Raw genomic sequence first — 13,405 nt, 5'->3', positions numbered from 1 at the left:
TTCTTTCTGTAAGGTGGTTAGAATTAAATGCTATATATAGAGGACTGAAATGATGTGGGGCAAGATGATTGAGTCCTTTTATCATCGACTAGGCTTTATTCCCTTCAAGATTTTGGTGAGGAAATCTTACACTACAAGGTAAATTTACTTCTTTAGTTATGCATCTGAAAGTCACAAGCCACTCAAGGTCAAATTTACTTGATCTGTATTCAAGGCTTTATGTGGAATGCAAGGTTATTCATTTAACTGACCCTTTTCCAGTTAGCCTCAATCTTGGAATATTAGCTGGAGGGCTCCCAATCCTGGTGGTCAACCAGGAAGTGTTAGGGGAATTCCATTTAAGGCCAACCCAGAGTCTCCAGTTACTTCTAGATTGAGGGTGACCTTGGTTAAGGTCAGGGTGCCAGACTCTACACCCTATAAGCAAGAATTGGATTTATCCTCTCTTCACAAAGCAAGGTAACCTGAGCGGTCAAACCCGGCCATTTGAAACAGAGCTTAAACCAGATAGTCAACTGAACGCCGAAGATGCTTTTCTCAGCATCCGTCTTCAAAGCAGTTTAGGGCCAAGCCACAGTCACTAATGAAACAGGCCAGATTTGCCTGTGGAACATTATCCTGAATGTTTAGCTGGCAGAGACAGGAAGATGGCAATGAAGTGCAGCAAATGCTAAACACTGGCCCATAAAGGAAGGTGCGCGCTAAAGCGGGGTCATTGGAGAAGGCAAAGTTGGCAATGATACCCTTATAATAACATACATACACATTTGAGCAGGTGGAATTGTTAATGTAAGAAAAATTAGAGGAAATTCATATAGTTTGTAACGGGCCCGAAGTATTGGAATAGAGACAAGGATACACTGAAACAACAGTATACACAGACACACATGCTCACATGAATACATTTTCCATTTAGTTTCTACCTCTCCCTCTGCGGACTCCACAACAGCACACGGGTTACAGGGTTCTAGTAGATTTCAGCTACAGAATTCTATGCTACTCAGAAAATATATGGCTAGCAAAACGGCATCCCTGTTTTCTCCTACGTGGCTTATGCATTCATGAACAGTGAAACCTTTAGAAGCAATGGATGTCAGATACCAATGATCATAACAAGAAGTGACACAGGAGACTTGTACAAACTTGATTCTTAGCCTAATCCTAACTGATTAGATGGTGGCTTTCATCACCTCCATACACACCCTCACACATCCAAAATAGTCCAGTTTAGCTGTGTCATAGAGCTAATGTGGTGATATGTCCAGGAGATTTCCCAGAAACAAGTAGTTGGAGGCCATAAGGGTCTGGGCACCATAGTCTTTTGGGACTGTCTCTCCATGAAGAAGGCCCTTCTATTGTCAGGCGTAGCTGGAAACTTGTTCACTCTGAGGGGAGAAGGCGAGGCATGACTTGTCAGAACCAGAGGAAGAGGTTGTTTGGAAGCCATTTTCCCCTCATGGAAGCTTGTTATATGGCATTCAAGTGGATGTCCCCATAGGGAATTTCTGTCGCTGTTTCTGGAGTGATACCTTTAATAATACGCTGTTAGGAAGAAAATACGACGTTACAAACACTCATAAAACAGTACTGCAAAAATATTTCAACATTAATATTAAAACATTTAAATAGCATTTTAATGGCATTTACTAGTAAGTGGGAATAGTCTCATTGACTTTCCTTAAGAAAATAATTCCCAGGGAGTGGGGGTATGGGTTAGCCCGAAGATGGGTATTAAGGAGGGCACATATTGAATGGAGCACTGGGTGTTATACGCAAACAATGAATCATGGAACACTACATCAAAAACTAATGATGTAATGTATGGTGACTAACATAACATAATAAAATAAAATTTTTAAAAATTAAAAAAAAAGAAAAGAATTCCCAATTTATCTTTTCTCAAATATAGATAAAAATGCTACATTCGGGGAGCACCTGGCTGGCTCAGTTGGACACTGTGACTCTTGATCCTCAGGGTCATGAGTCTGAACGCATTTTGGGTGTAGAGATCACTTTAAATACATACATACATACATACATACATACATACAACTTAAAAAATGATATATTCAGGAACTATAAGCATCTGTCAACTAATTACAAAAATCATTGTAACACTAATGGGAGAAAATGATGATCTTTCAGTTGAACCTCCACTGGGGTATAACATGCTTTCAAGGACCTAGGAAAGCACATCTTTTTCTCGGCACCGAGGAGGCTTCCTGTGGCCACACAGGGCACAGGGAGCAGAGCGAATGCTGGACCCTGTACACCCCCAACCCTGCCCCAGCCAGGCTCCTTGCACCCTGCACACACAACTGGGCGCATGATGCACCGTGTCAGCAGCCACTATAATGGCTGGGATATTACTGATCTCAGGAATCTACCTGTGAAGTTAGTTCATAGAGGGTTACAAATTATCACAAAACTTTTTTAAAAGATGTGACCATTTAAATCAATCACTCCTAAAGCAAACTCATGTTGACATAGGACTCATTACCGGGAAGACTTTAGGAATTTTTAGTTTGGAAACAGCTGAGATACAGAGAAGCTTTAAGACAGATCTGAAATACACTTGGGCTTGGGTATGAAACATACAGCCCACCATGTAAAACGTAGCATCAGGGTGACATGAAGCAGCTCAGGGATGTAAAGAAGGGAAAACAGAAGCACTTCAGAGGCTTAGGAAAATCTTTATTAAGTTGCTTAGCAAAATCTTTGATGGCTGAAAGTATGTACAGGAAGTGGGCAAAACTGGATTTGAAAGCAGTTTTTGATTTATGGATTGTAGGTGAAGCTCTGCTACTTGTCCTTTTTATTTTGGATTGAAAAAGTATTTAGTCAGTCCCCCTCAGTCTTTTTTTTTTTTTTTTGAGACAGTTAATACATAATGTTATATTAGTTTCAGTCCTTCAATCTTTTATTTCCTGATTCTGGGAGTTTGTTCTTCTTTATGGAGCAGGGCCTATGGAATTCAAACAGTTCCATCTGCATAGTTAATGAAATTAACAAAATTGTATATTTTGTGTTCCTAATGAACTTAACATTCGAGAACAGAAATTTCACGCCAGAAATCTCCTTAAGAAGGAGCTGCTGCAGCCCTCATCAGCTACCTGGACATGTCAAGCCATAGAAAGCAAAATTTCACAAATCATCCCTCCCCAGAGATGAATATGTAAACCATAACTGATTATGCAGAGTTAAGTCTTGCTAGTTGGGAACTGGACGCAGATCTTTCTAACTGTCTTGAGTGGAGCTATGTTGTGCAGGAAGAGAAGAGAGCACTGAGGTATAATGAACAACACTGCAAAGCAGAACTTTTGGCTTTTGTGTCCTAGTTCCCAGCCACCCATTCTGCTGCCCTTCTGGCTACTGATCTCCCAAAATGCGAGGCCCACTTTTGTTTTCCCTATTTTGGCAGCATTCCAGTTGCCAGACTACCACTGTTCTCAAAATTTGCCAGGCCTTGGCCTTTTGCAAGGTGATAATCTAAGAAACTGATCACTGTTGACATCTTCATGAACGCTTACTTATGAGGGCCCATCTTCCCAATATCTTTGTGCAGTTTACTAGGACTTTCTACAACAATGACCTAATCTAGTTGATGACTCCAAACTGGAGACTTCCAGGCTGCAGGTGCATGTGATATCCTCCAAATTCCAGGTGAGCAAGTGGAGGATCATTCCACAAACTCCAACCTTTTATATGGCTTGGGCCCAAAAGAGTTAAGAAATTTACCTTAGTCTTTTTTTTTTTTTAACTATACCAAAATTTCATATGCGGCCTCCCTCCCTCATAGATAGAATGTTATGGACCAGCAAGTCTGGTATTCACAAAGAATAGTCCCTTGGAGTGCTTGGCAAAAAAACCTAGCATGCTTTATCCATCTCAGAGATTAAGCATGCAAATGGGCATATAAAGGCTTTTGAGAAGTCCTATAGTAAAGAAACCTATTTAACTTGCGTTAATCCAGCTTTCTTCAAAGTTATTTGACCACATAACCTTTTCCCCAGCAGTAACACCTAGTGATAGTCCAAGAATATTTTATTCCTTAAAAAACAGTTTGAGAATTGTTAATCCAGTCCAATAAGCACATTTTATAGATGAAGAAACTAAGGTCCAGAGAAGATAAGCGACTTGCCAGAGCTGACTAGCTCCTTTCTCTACCAGTCTTCCTTGACGGGCTGCATCATGCTTCCTGGAAACCCACTGTTCCCATATGATGGCCTGTGGCAAAGATGATGGTGCAATCACCCTTACTTACCTCTATTGCTAATGGATCTGAGCTGTAATAATTATTCACCCTTGGGTGACATTTCCTTGTGGCCAACAGAGAATTTGCAAGAGAGAGGACCAGGAATTGAGGTGTAGTCTGACCAAAGAATACTGACATTTTCTAACCTAACTAGACTTCCCACCCCTGACCTTGACCTCTAGATTTTAATCAGTGGAACCAGTGGATCATCACAACCATGATAAAGGATGATTTGAAGGGATAAATCCAATGATTCTGAGTCTGAGTGTGTATTTCAAGCAACACCAGGGTCCCAGGCCCTTGGGGAAAATGAGGTTGTGATAGGACTGGTTTCAGTGCAGGAAATAAGTAACTCCATGCAGAGTTCTGTCCACCTAGGATTCAGTTTTCCTGTTTGGAAAAAGAAATGCACTCAGCTGTTCTCAGAAAGAGCTGATGTTTAATTGCCTTATGTACTCTTGCTTAATGTTTCTTATGAAATGTTTTAGGAAGATGAGTGTGATGGTCTCCTATTTGAGTTTTGCATCTAAGAGCCCTTGACCACCTCAGTTCTCAGGTCGTTACAGATACGGTCCCTTCTAGCTTTCCCCAAATACCACTCTTCACCTTTGAGCTCATCCCCTACAAAAGCACCCACCTACAGACTTCTTCAGGCTCTTCTGCCACAATAACCTTCCTGCTATGGCAAGAAAGACAACCAAACAAGTAACAAACATTTTCAATTCCGGAAATAACGAAGTACCACATTATTGGGAATCCTGGTGACCTCAACTACGAACTCTGGTGGTACTGGATGAAAAATGGCAACTCACCGCTCCCAAAACTCTAGTGCCAATTTCTACATAAACTATTGATCCCCTGAGGACAAAAGTGAAAAGAACTGGACCAGGAATTAGAAAACCTGGATTCTGAGCATCCCTGTACTTACATCCTTGGACAAGTCACTGAAATAAGGAAATTTTGAGCAAGATTATTCCCAGCCTCAGTATCTTATGTCTAATAATACCTACCCATCCACCTCACAAGGGATTCTGATAGCAAAAGGAGATCATCTACATGAAGATGCTCTGAAAAATATACAATCTTATACAAACTATAAGGTTCTATTCATAAAATTTTATAGCATTATTCATTACTATATTAATATTACTATAATGGAAACATTTTTTTACTCCAATGGTTTGAACTAAAACTATTATATTGCTTCAACATCCTTTTTAGTGATGATTTTCAAAATAGCTCTCATCACACTGCTGTTAGAAAAATGACCATGGACATTTTCCACCATAATCTCCACTTAAGTCAAAATATGTGTATTGCTTCAGGGGCACCTGGGTGGCTCAGTCAGTTAGGCGGCCAGCTTTTGGTTTCAGCTCAGGTCATAATCTCAGGGTCCTGGGATGGAGCCCCGCCTTGGGTTCTACACTCAGTGGGGAGTCTGCTTGAGGATTCTCCCTTTCCCTGTGCCCCTCCCACTGCTTGCAAATAAATATTTATTTATTCTCTCTCAAATAAATAAATCTCCCTCTCTCAAATAAATAAGTAAACCTCTAATAAACCATAATGTGTATTGCTGCAGACATGACAGATCTGATGCCCGTGCCCAGTGGCAAGCAGAAGGCAAAGTAGTCATTTGATAAGTTTAGAATGCTATCCACACCTCAAGCTGTGTGCTCTGGTGCATGCAAATAACCAGCTCTCTCTTTTGCCACTGCATCTAAGGCTCATGGGGCTGGCAGCCATTACAGGTCTGCACATTGGTGTAGGCATGTAAATACATAAGATGGAGAGCCAACTGGTGGGGGACTCATCTCCTCTGAATAGAGCACAACCAGAAAATCCTTTTCTCCCAAAACAATTACTAGTCTGAACACACACACTAGCACCTACCTCTTTAAATGTCCCTGGAGTGATGATCAGCCGGTAAGCTATATATGTGGGGATGCAGATGAAAGATGAGGTTCCTATGCAGTAACCCAGGATGATACTCCACTGAGGATAGTTATACTGGAAAAGTCGGAGCTGTGGCGGGCTCATTAAAAAACTGCAAATGATGAACTGAAAGAGCAATGCCAAGAAACATTACAAATCATAACAACATCCTTGCAGATGGGGGCAGTTCTGATACCAGGAACACCAAGTGCCAAAGGTGAGATCCTTTCAGGAAATCCCCCCAAACGTGACAGATCCTCGACTGAACTCTGACTCATAGAATTCACTCATTTCTGTGCCTCGCGAGCTGCAAGCGGAAAACAGCCAGGTGTTTATATTGATTTTCCTCTCCACCCCCATCTCAACCCTTAGAGCGGGGATGCCAAGCTCTCAGAAAGTTGTTTCTGAGGAGTTAAAGCAACCCTTTCAGGGCAAAGGGGAAGAGACTGGCAACCATGAAGAGTGGTCTGGGCCCCGACTCGCCAGACAGTGGAGGAATAAACTGGATGACTCCCCACAGCATCTGTCAGTCCTAAGGCCTCATAGTTGTCTGGGCTCTGTTTTCATTTCCTCCTGCATTTCTCAGCTGTCAGATGGAAGTTACCTGTGTCCAGGAGAGATTCTAAGGTTCTCAAGATTGGAGAGGCCTTGGGCTCCTGGGTATGTGTTCCCTCTTTTCCCTTTTCTTGAGCTCTCTGCTTTCTGCATTGAGCGCCTTAGCTTGGGTTCTGCCACGACGTGTCTCAACCACAAGTGACTGCCTGCCCCAGGCCCTCGTCATGAATGGAATCATGGAAGGAAAAAACAACTTTGTGTACTTTTTACTTGAAAATTCGAGTGAAAATGTCTCCCAAGAAAAATGCCATGGTGTGCTCCCAACGCTCAGTTTATAGGTTTTCTTATTTTGCTTTGGTTTCCAGAGAGAACATAAATACCAGTTTTTGCCTGGTAACCATGGGGCCGAAATCATTATTGCTCTTGATTTAATTTTGTTTTATTACTTCATAGTCATAAAGAAAGCAGTAAGGTAAACTATTTGTGTGGTTAAACATCTATTTATATCTTTTCTTCTTTGTCTGCAGGTAATAAAGTGGGAAGTTGTTAAACACACAGCCATCTTCCCAACAGTGTTATCCTAAGTCTGGGAGGAGGCTTTTCCAAACAGGAGCCCGGCCGATCGCAGACCCTCCTCCGGACTTACCCTCCTCACCCCTAGACCCAGCTACTAAGGGAGATAGCTTTGGAACACGGAACGACGGCACGGACACGGTGAGGAGCCCTCCCCTCTATAACTCGTCTCATCTTGATGGCAGGTGTGTGAAATCCAGCGCAGTTCAGAGAGGCCTCAAGCTCCTGTGGGAGCTAGTGTGTGTTGCTCCAGACAAACCCTGTGCACGGACGGCCCTGCCTGCTCATATATATTTCTTTTTTCGTAACTTGGCTTCGGTGAAAAAGAGTATTTTTAGTAAGCTACTCATTGTTTACTGAAGGCAGCCTTAAAAAGCGCAGAGCCAGGGATCTGGTAAGTAAACCGAGAAGGGGAAGACGGATTTGCCTTCTCTTTGTTGGGTCCTGGAGCACTTGCCTCTAGAGGAAGTGAGTAAAACATCTCACAAACTAGGAGTGACAGGCCTCAACGCAAATCCGTGCGTGAGTTTTGCTGGGCACAGGAACGCACTGACTGCACACCACACGCCCACCCAGGCTGCAAGACAACCAGAGGCTCACAGAGATTAAAGTACTAAAAGCCTGGGGCCAGGACGAGGTGGCACATGTGAGGCACGCACCTGGGGCACAACAGTTAAGTCCATTTTAGTAATCAAGGAGTACTATTTTAGTGCAATATTTTAAAAAAGACAAGATCTGGCAGGGCCAGATCAGGGTAAGGTGAGTGAGGTGAGACAGGCAAGTCCAGGGTCAGATCTTTTGTTTATTTAAAATGTTGAAATCTGCTAACGGGGGACTTTTTTGCATTCATTTTGGTTTTTTTAAAAAAAATATTATGGTAAAATAGTCTTTATTTTGATTCCTGAGTGTTTTGGCAAACACCCCCCCCCCCCCCCCTTCAATTTGACATCTGTGGAGAACGCCTCTACTTGCCTCTCCCAAATCCCAGCCCCGGACATCATTTCCTCCCTGTGTGGGGAATACTAAAGTCAACAAACAAACAGATCTAGCTTCTTCCCTCAAGGAACTAATGCAGTGTCTCCTCTTCCTTTGAAAACCAAATGAAAGGATTTAAGTAGATTATCAAGAAGCACTGGTAATAATATAAATTATTAATCCATTTATGTGAGAACTTCTGCATCTAGTGATGGCAGGCTAGGTGGTTCATGCCAACGCCCTCACTGAAAACAATTAAAACTCCTGGATTTAAAAAAAGACATGTTTTTAAAACAGGTGAACATAGGGGAAGGGGGAAAAGAGAGAAAGGAAAGCAAACCATAAGAGACCCTTAACGATAGAGAACAAACTGAGGGTGGCTGGAGGGAGAGGATCGGGGACGGGCCAGGTGGGTGATGGGGGTTGAGGAGGGTGCTTGCTGTGATGAGCACCGGGGCTTTTATGTAAGTGACGAATTCCTAAGTTCTACTCTACTAAATATTACACTGTCTGTTAATGAACTAGAATTTAAATAAAAATCTGAAAGAAAAATATACATGTGTTTTTAATCTATCTAGAAGCACCAGTGAGCTGATAAGATAATAGGAACTACCAGGCCAAGTCTAGGGGAACACTAGAGCCCAGCGCACACCCCAGAGCCACCCGGTGCTGAGAATTATCTGCTGCCTGGAGCAATGGTTGATTTTGGTTTTGGAAACCTCCAGGGTCCAGGGGAATGGAAGTCAAGCAGGGATTCTGGGTACAGAGAGACTCATGCAACATTGCAGAGGCAAGAAGGAACGTCCTGCTCATCTTATATGTTAGTGTCCAGACATACGGGTACAAAAAGTACCAAACAAAGGGCTGCCCAGAGAAAGTCAAAACAGAACTCCTTGTTGTTTTAAACAAGACGGGGAAGGAATAGCTATCTCTATGTCAAAGCCAAAGATGTCTCTAAGACAAAATGTTTGGTCCAGACATTCCTAACAAGCTGGAGCCGGATGGAGGGACCAGTCCGACAAGCCCTCTGGCTCTAAAAGATAAAAAATTCCCTCCAAGATAAAGTTACAGTTAAATCAAAGAGCTGGAGAGTGATCCCTGCCCACAGGCACGGAGTCACTTTCCCCCAGGCTACGTCAGAGCACATGTGGGATGTGAGCAGGGAGCTTCACCATCTTGGGGCAAGTGTCTCTCCTTTGGAGGGACACCGGGAGGTAAGCAGGGGCACTTGCTGCCTGGGGGAGTGAGTGCTGAACACATCTTGGCAAAGAGGCAATGCTTGGAACTGAATGTTCTCACCCAGGTCCTTCGGCATTAAATGGATTCTACTTTTGACTCAGGTCCACGCTTGAGGACTTTCGTGTGGGGCATCTTGAAGAAAATGCATACGACATTACGAGGACCCCTCCACCCAGGGCCTTCGAGAGCAGCTCAGGAAATCCTTCCCAGGTCTTGAGCAGGTCTTACCTGTCATGTGACCTGGGACCCTCCAGGCTTCAATTTCCTTAACTGTAAAATGGGGTATCGGGACTACGCTTCTTCATAGGACTGTTGTAAGGATTCAGAGAGCAACAGGTGCACGTTTGGCCCAAAGTCTGGCCTGGTACGTCATGTTCAATAAATGTTACTTATCATTATCATTGAGCAGGGGAGTGATGGACACAGGCAGCGGGGACCCAAGCCCAGACTAACGTTCCACGGCTCTGGAAGTCAGAAGAGTGGGGAAGCATGGGGGGAACAGTGACCGGGAGGGGACACTAGAGGGCCTTCTGAAGGGCTGGTCATATTTTTGTTTCTTAGCATGGTTTCTGCTGTGAAAGCGTGCTTGATTTATAAAATTGCAGTGAGATGTACACTTGAGATTTACACACTCTTCTGTATCTATGTTACACTTCAATGCAGTTTACTCTATACAAGTGTTTGGGTGAATCTTCCTTTGCGGCCAGAAGGAGAGGGAAATGACCACTTACCAGGAGAAAGAGAGGGCTGATGGCTACCCAGCAGATCCTCCAAAACCACCCAGGGCTGAAGCCGAGCATTTCCTTCACGTCACTGCAGAACTGAGTGATGCCTAAAATCACCCACAAGAGAAAGAGATTGACTGAGGGAGGACATGGACTGTCTTATCCCCGGATTCTTAGAGACAGTAGCATCTCTGGAGTTTGTCCAAGGCTGGGGCTCAAGGGCACCAATCTGGTCAGAAAGTGGGACAGCGGACATGTCACAAAACTACATTTGATAGCAAGCAGAGTCGGGGGAACAGGTGGACCTTTGGGGAGGGACCCAAAGCCCCCTCTTGGTGCCCACACTGCACTGATTTCTGAGAACTCAGCACACGTTTGATTTTATTGTTACTGTAGAAAAGGAAAGTTGAATTTTATCTAGGAAGTGTGAACCCACTTGACAGAGACTGACTTGGACTGTACATTGGAAATGTTCAAGAGAAATTTTTAGAAAAGATTGCCCATTCACATGCCAGATCAAGATCAAGGTTCTTCTGTAAAAAGTATGAGAACGTGAGAACTGAGAACTCCAACTGGTGAGAAACTGGGAAGGGGAAGGTGGGGTGCCCTGCAGTCGCTTCCCCAAGAGCCCCGGCAACAGCGAGGTCCACAGCGATGCACCTACTCTGAACTCTGTCATCTGAATCACTGAGGAGGTAGGGAGAAATTCTTTTTAAAAAACTGGGCCCATGTGCAACTCAAAATATGGGGCCTCCCCTTCTTCATGTTATGTGTAATGAGAAACATGCTAAAGCTGTTTTATTACCATAGAACTAGGGAAATCAATACATTTTCAGAATGAAATAATCACTTCTTGATTTTAAAGATGAAAAGAGGTATCTCTGAACCTGATTTTCTAACTTTCACTTTTTTTCCAAGATTTTATTTATTTATTTAAGTAATCTCTACATCCAATGTGGGACTCAAACTTACAACCCTGAGATCAAGAGTCACATACTCTATGGACTTGAGCCAGCCAGGAGCCCCTGAACATGGTTTTCTTCATTGCAATTGCCTGGGCCAACTGCATCTGCACCCACAGATTCTTGGGACCCCTGCCAATGGACCCACGTTAGCTTACTCTCCGTGCTCCTGCAAGTTTCACCCCTATCAGATTCCATCCCAGCATCACAGGGAGTGAATTGGGGATTTTACCAAGGTAAATAATCCAAACAGGAACATTCTTGCCTCTTCCCTGGAAGATAATCTCCTAGACTCTATCTCGGGGCTTTGTGGGGAGCTCTGTAAAATAGTAGTATATTGTACCCTCTACAAATGCATTCACCATCCACTAGTTCTCTGTTGTCTGTGCTATTCTTAGAGCCCATCAGCACTTTCAGCATCCACCAGGATGAGCTCTATGGAACTGCTTCAGCCTGTGTCCGCTGGGTGAACGTTTAAACTCAGAAGGAAACAGCATCCTCCCACGAGTCAGGGGAATCCGTGGTACAGAGTGTGGAGGAAATGGTGACCTGTTTCTGAAGAAGGTACTCTGCTGGGGTGGCTTTAGAGACCCCCGGGGAGATGACATCTTGTACCCTGCCCCGGCTTTCTTTGATGAAATCAGCCCTTCTCTATTCTGGTGGCTACAAGCTGGTGTAGAAAGGCTCGCGACTGGCGGAAGGAAGCATCTTACCATAAAACCAATACACAGCAACCGCCTCTATAAGCGCAACGGTGAGCACCGCGGGCCCCGTGGCATACTCCTCCAGCAGCTTCACCACGTAGGCCCCTCCCTGGAAATGAGATGGCAAAACGGTTAAGGGCCCTCTGAGGCACTGCCTCCTCTTTACGGTGAAGGCCAAAAGCAGCTTCTTAACGTTGGATCATTCCCGCCTTGGACCTAATATAAATATCCCAGAACCTGCCTCTTGGCCTGGCCCTCGCAGCATGGGCCAGATTTCATGCCATTGGACATCTCTTCCTGTCCTATGGAGCACTCTCTCCTTGCTTCCTCTCCCACTGAGCTTTAAGACACAAACTCAAAAGAGCCCCTGGGTCTGTTTTCAACTTTCTTCCATTGATGTGGCACTTAACTGTGTACTCTACCCTAAAGACTGAATCTGGGCAAGTTCACCATACCAGACACGCTGAGCACATTGGTCCTGGTTTTGCCATCTGTCTTAACTCACCAATCCCTTGGGTCCTCCTCAGGGCCCCCCACCTCCACCCCAATGAAGCTCCAGAGCCTCTGGGGTCGTGGCTTGAAGAGGCAGGTCTTCAAAATCTGCCTTGAGTCAGGAGGACACGAGCCTGGAATGCCTGGCATTCTGTTTTACCTTATTTGCCTCAGCTAGCAAAAAAAAAAAAAATCATGGGAGAGGGTCTGACTTCACATTGCAAATTCTCTGGAGGAGACAAAGTGAGATTATAAACATGAGATGCCAGCCTCCAGATATTCTGCATATCAGGACATCAGGGCAGCAATCCCATGAAAGCAGCCCTAAAGACTGGAAAAGCAAATCTTAGTTCTTCTGCAGACACCCTGCCAAGCCTGAAATCTAGTTCGGTCTACAGTAGGGCGCAAAGACCTCCAGCCACCAGGCACAGATTCTACACACAGACGCTGCCGGAAACAGCGTCTGATCAACCCCTTTGTGTCTGATCAACCCCTCTTACTTTGGCCCCCAAGCCAGGGCTCCCACGGAGGATGGAGGGTCCTTGTAGGGCTTTGCTGCCCTAGGAGAGGCTACTCAAAGCTGGGGGTTGTGGTACTCACAAAAGTCAGGGTGGCCAGGGATCCAAAGAAGCAGGTAATGACCACACCAAGCACAAACCACTCCCGGCGCTTGGTCCAGATGTGCGGAAACTCATCTAGCACAGCTGTGATCACCCCCTCCAAGCCTGCAAACTGAGAGGGACACACAAGCAGTCACAGGGGAGGCTCGGGACAAGTCTGTTACCTTCAAGGACAGCGAACAGGCCAGAGGGTGGCTGGTCATGACCGGTTCCCCCCATACACCCCAGCCCTCACTGGCAATGTTATCACCCTGTTTTACACGGTCACTTAGGACCCACCCCCAAGGACATCAGGGAAAGAAAATACAGCGCCTGGACAGGATTTCTGTATGTGAGGTCTATCGGGGAGACTTTGGTTGTGCCAGAAAGGCCA

General features: G+C 44.6%; 1 protein-coding gene across 2 annotated transcripts in view; it reads right to left on the bottom strand.

Annotated features, from left to right (window-relative positions):
* Window positions 1–1,334: 1,334 nt before the first annotated feature.
* The window catches only part of SLC6A4 (solute carrier family 6 member 4), a 32,853-nt gene continuing 20,782 nt past the window's right edge, over window positions 1,335–13,405 (bottom strand). For both annotated transcript variants that reach the window (XM_025851539.2, XM_073879330.1), the window contains 5 exons: window positions 13,013–13,144; window positions 11,930–12,029; window positions 10,261–10,361; window positions 6,146–6,313; window positions 1,335–1,542 (listed from right to left, as the gene is read on the bottom strand). In XM_025851539.2, the coding sequence (XP_025707324.1) occupies window positions 1,468–1,542; window positions 6,146–6,313; window positions 10,261–10,361; window positions 11,930–12,029; window positions 13,013–13,144 (576 nt within the window). In that variant the 3' untranslated portion in view covers window positions 1,335–1,467. The remainder of the gene's footprint in view (window positions 1,543–6,145; window positions 6,314–10,260; window positions 10,362–11,929; window positions 12,030–13,012; window positions 13,145–13,405) is intronic.

Source organism: Callorhinus ursinus, unplaced genomic scaffold (assembly GCF_003265705.2).
Source record: "Callorhinus ursinus isolate GAN/ISIS: 27379988/994484 unplaced genomic scaffold, GSC_fseal_2.0 scaffold34, whole genome shotgun sequence".
Taxonomy (NCBI): domain Eukaryota; kingdom Metazoa; phylum Chordata; class Mammalia; order Carnivora; family Otariidae; genus Callorhinus; species Callorhinus ursinus.
This window is presented reverse-complemented; position numbering and strand designations above follow the sequence as displayed.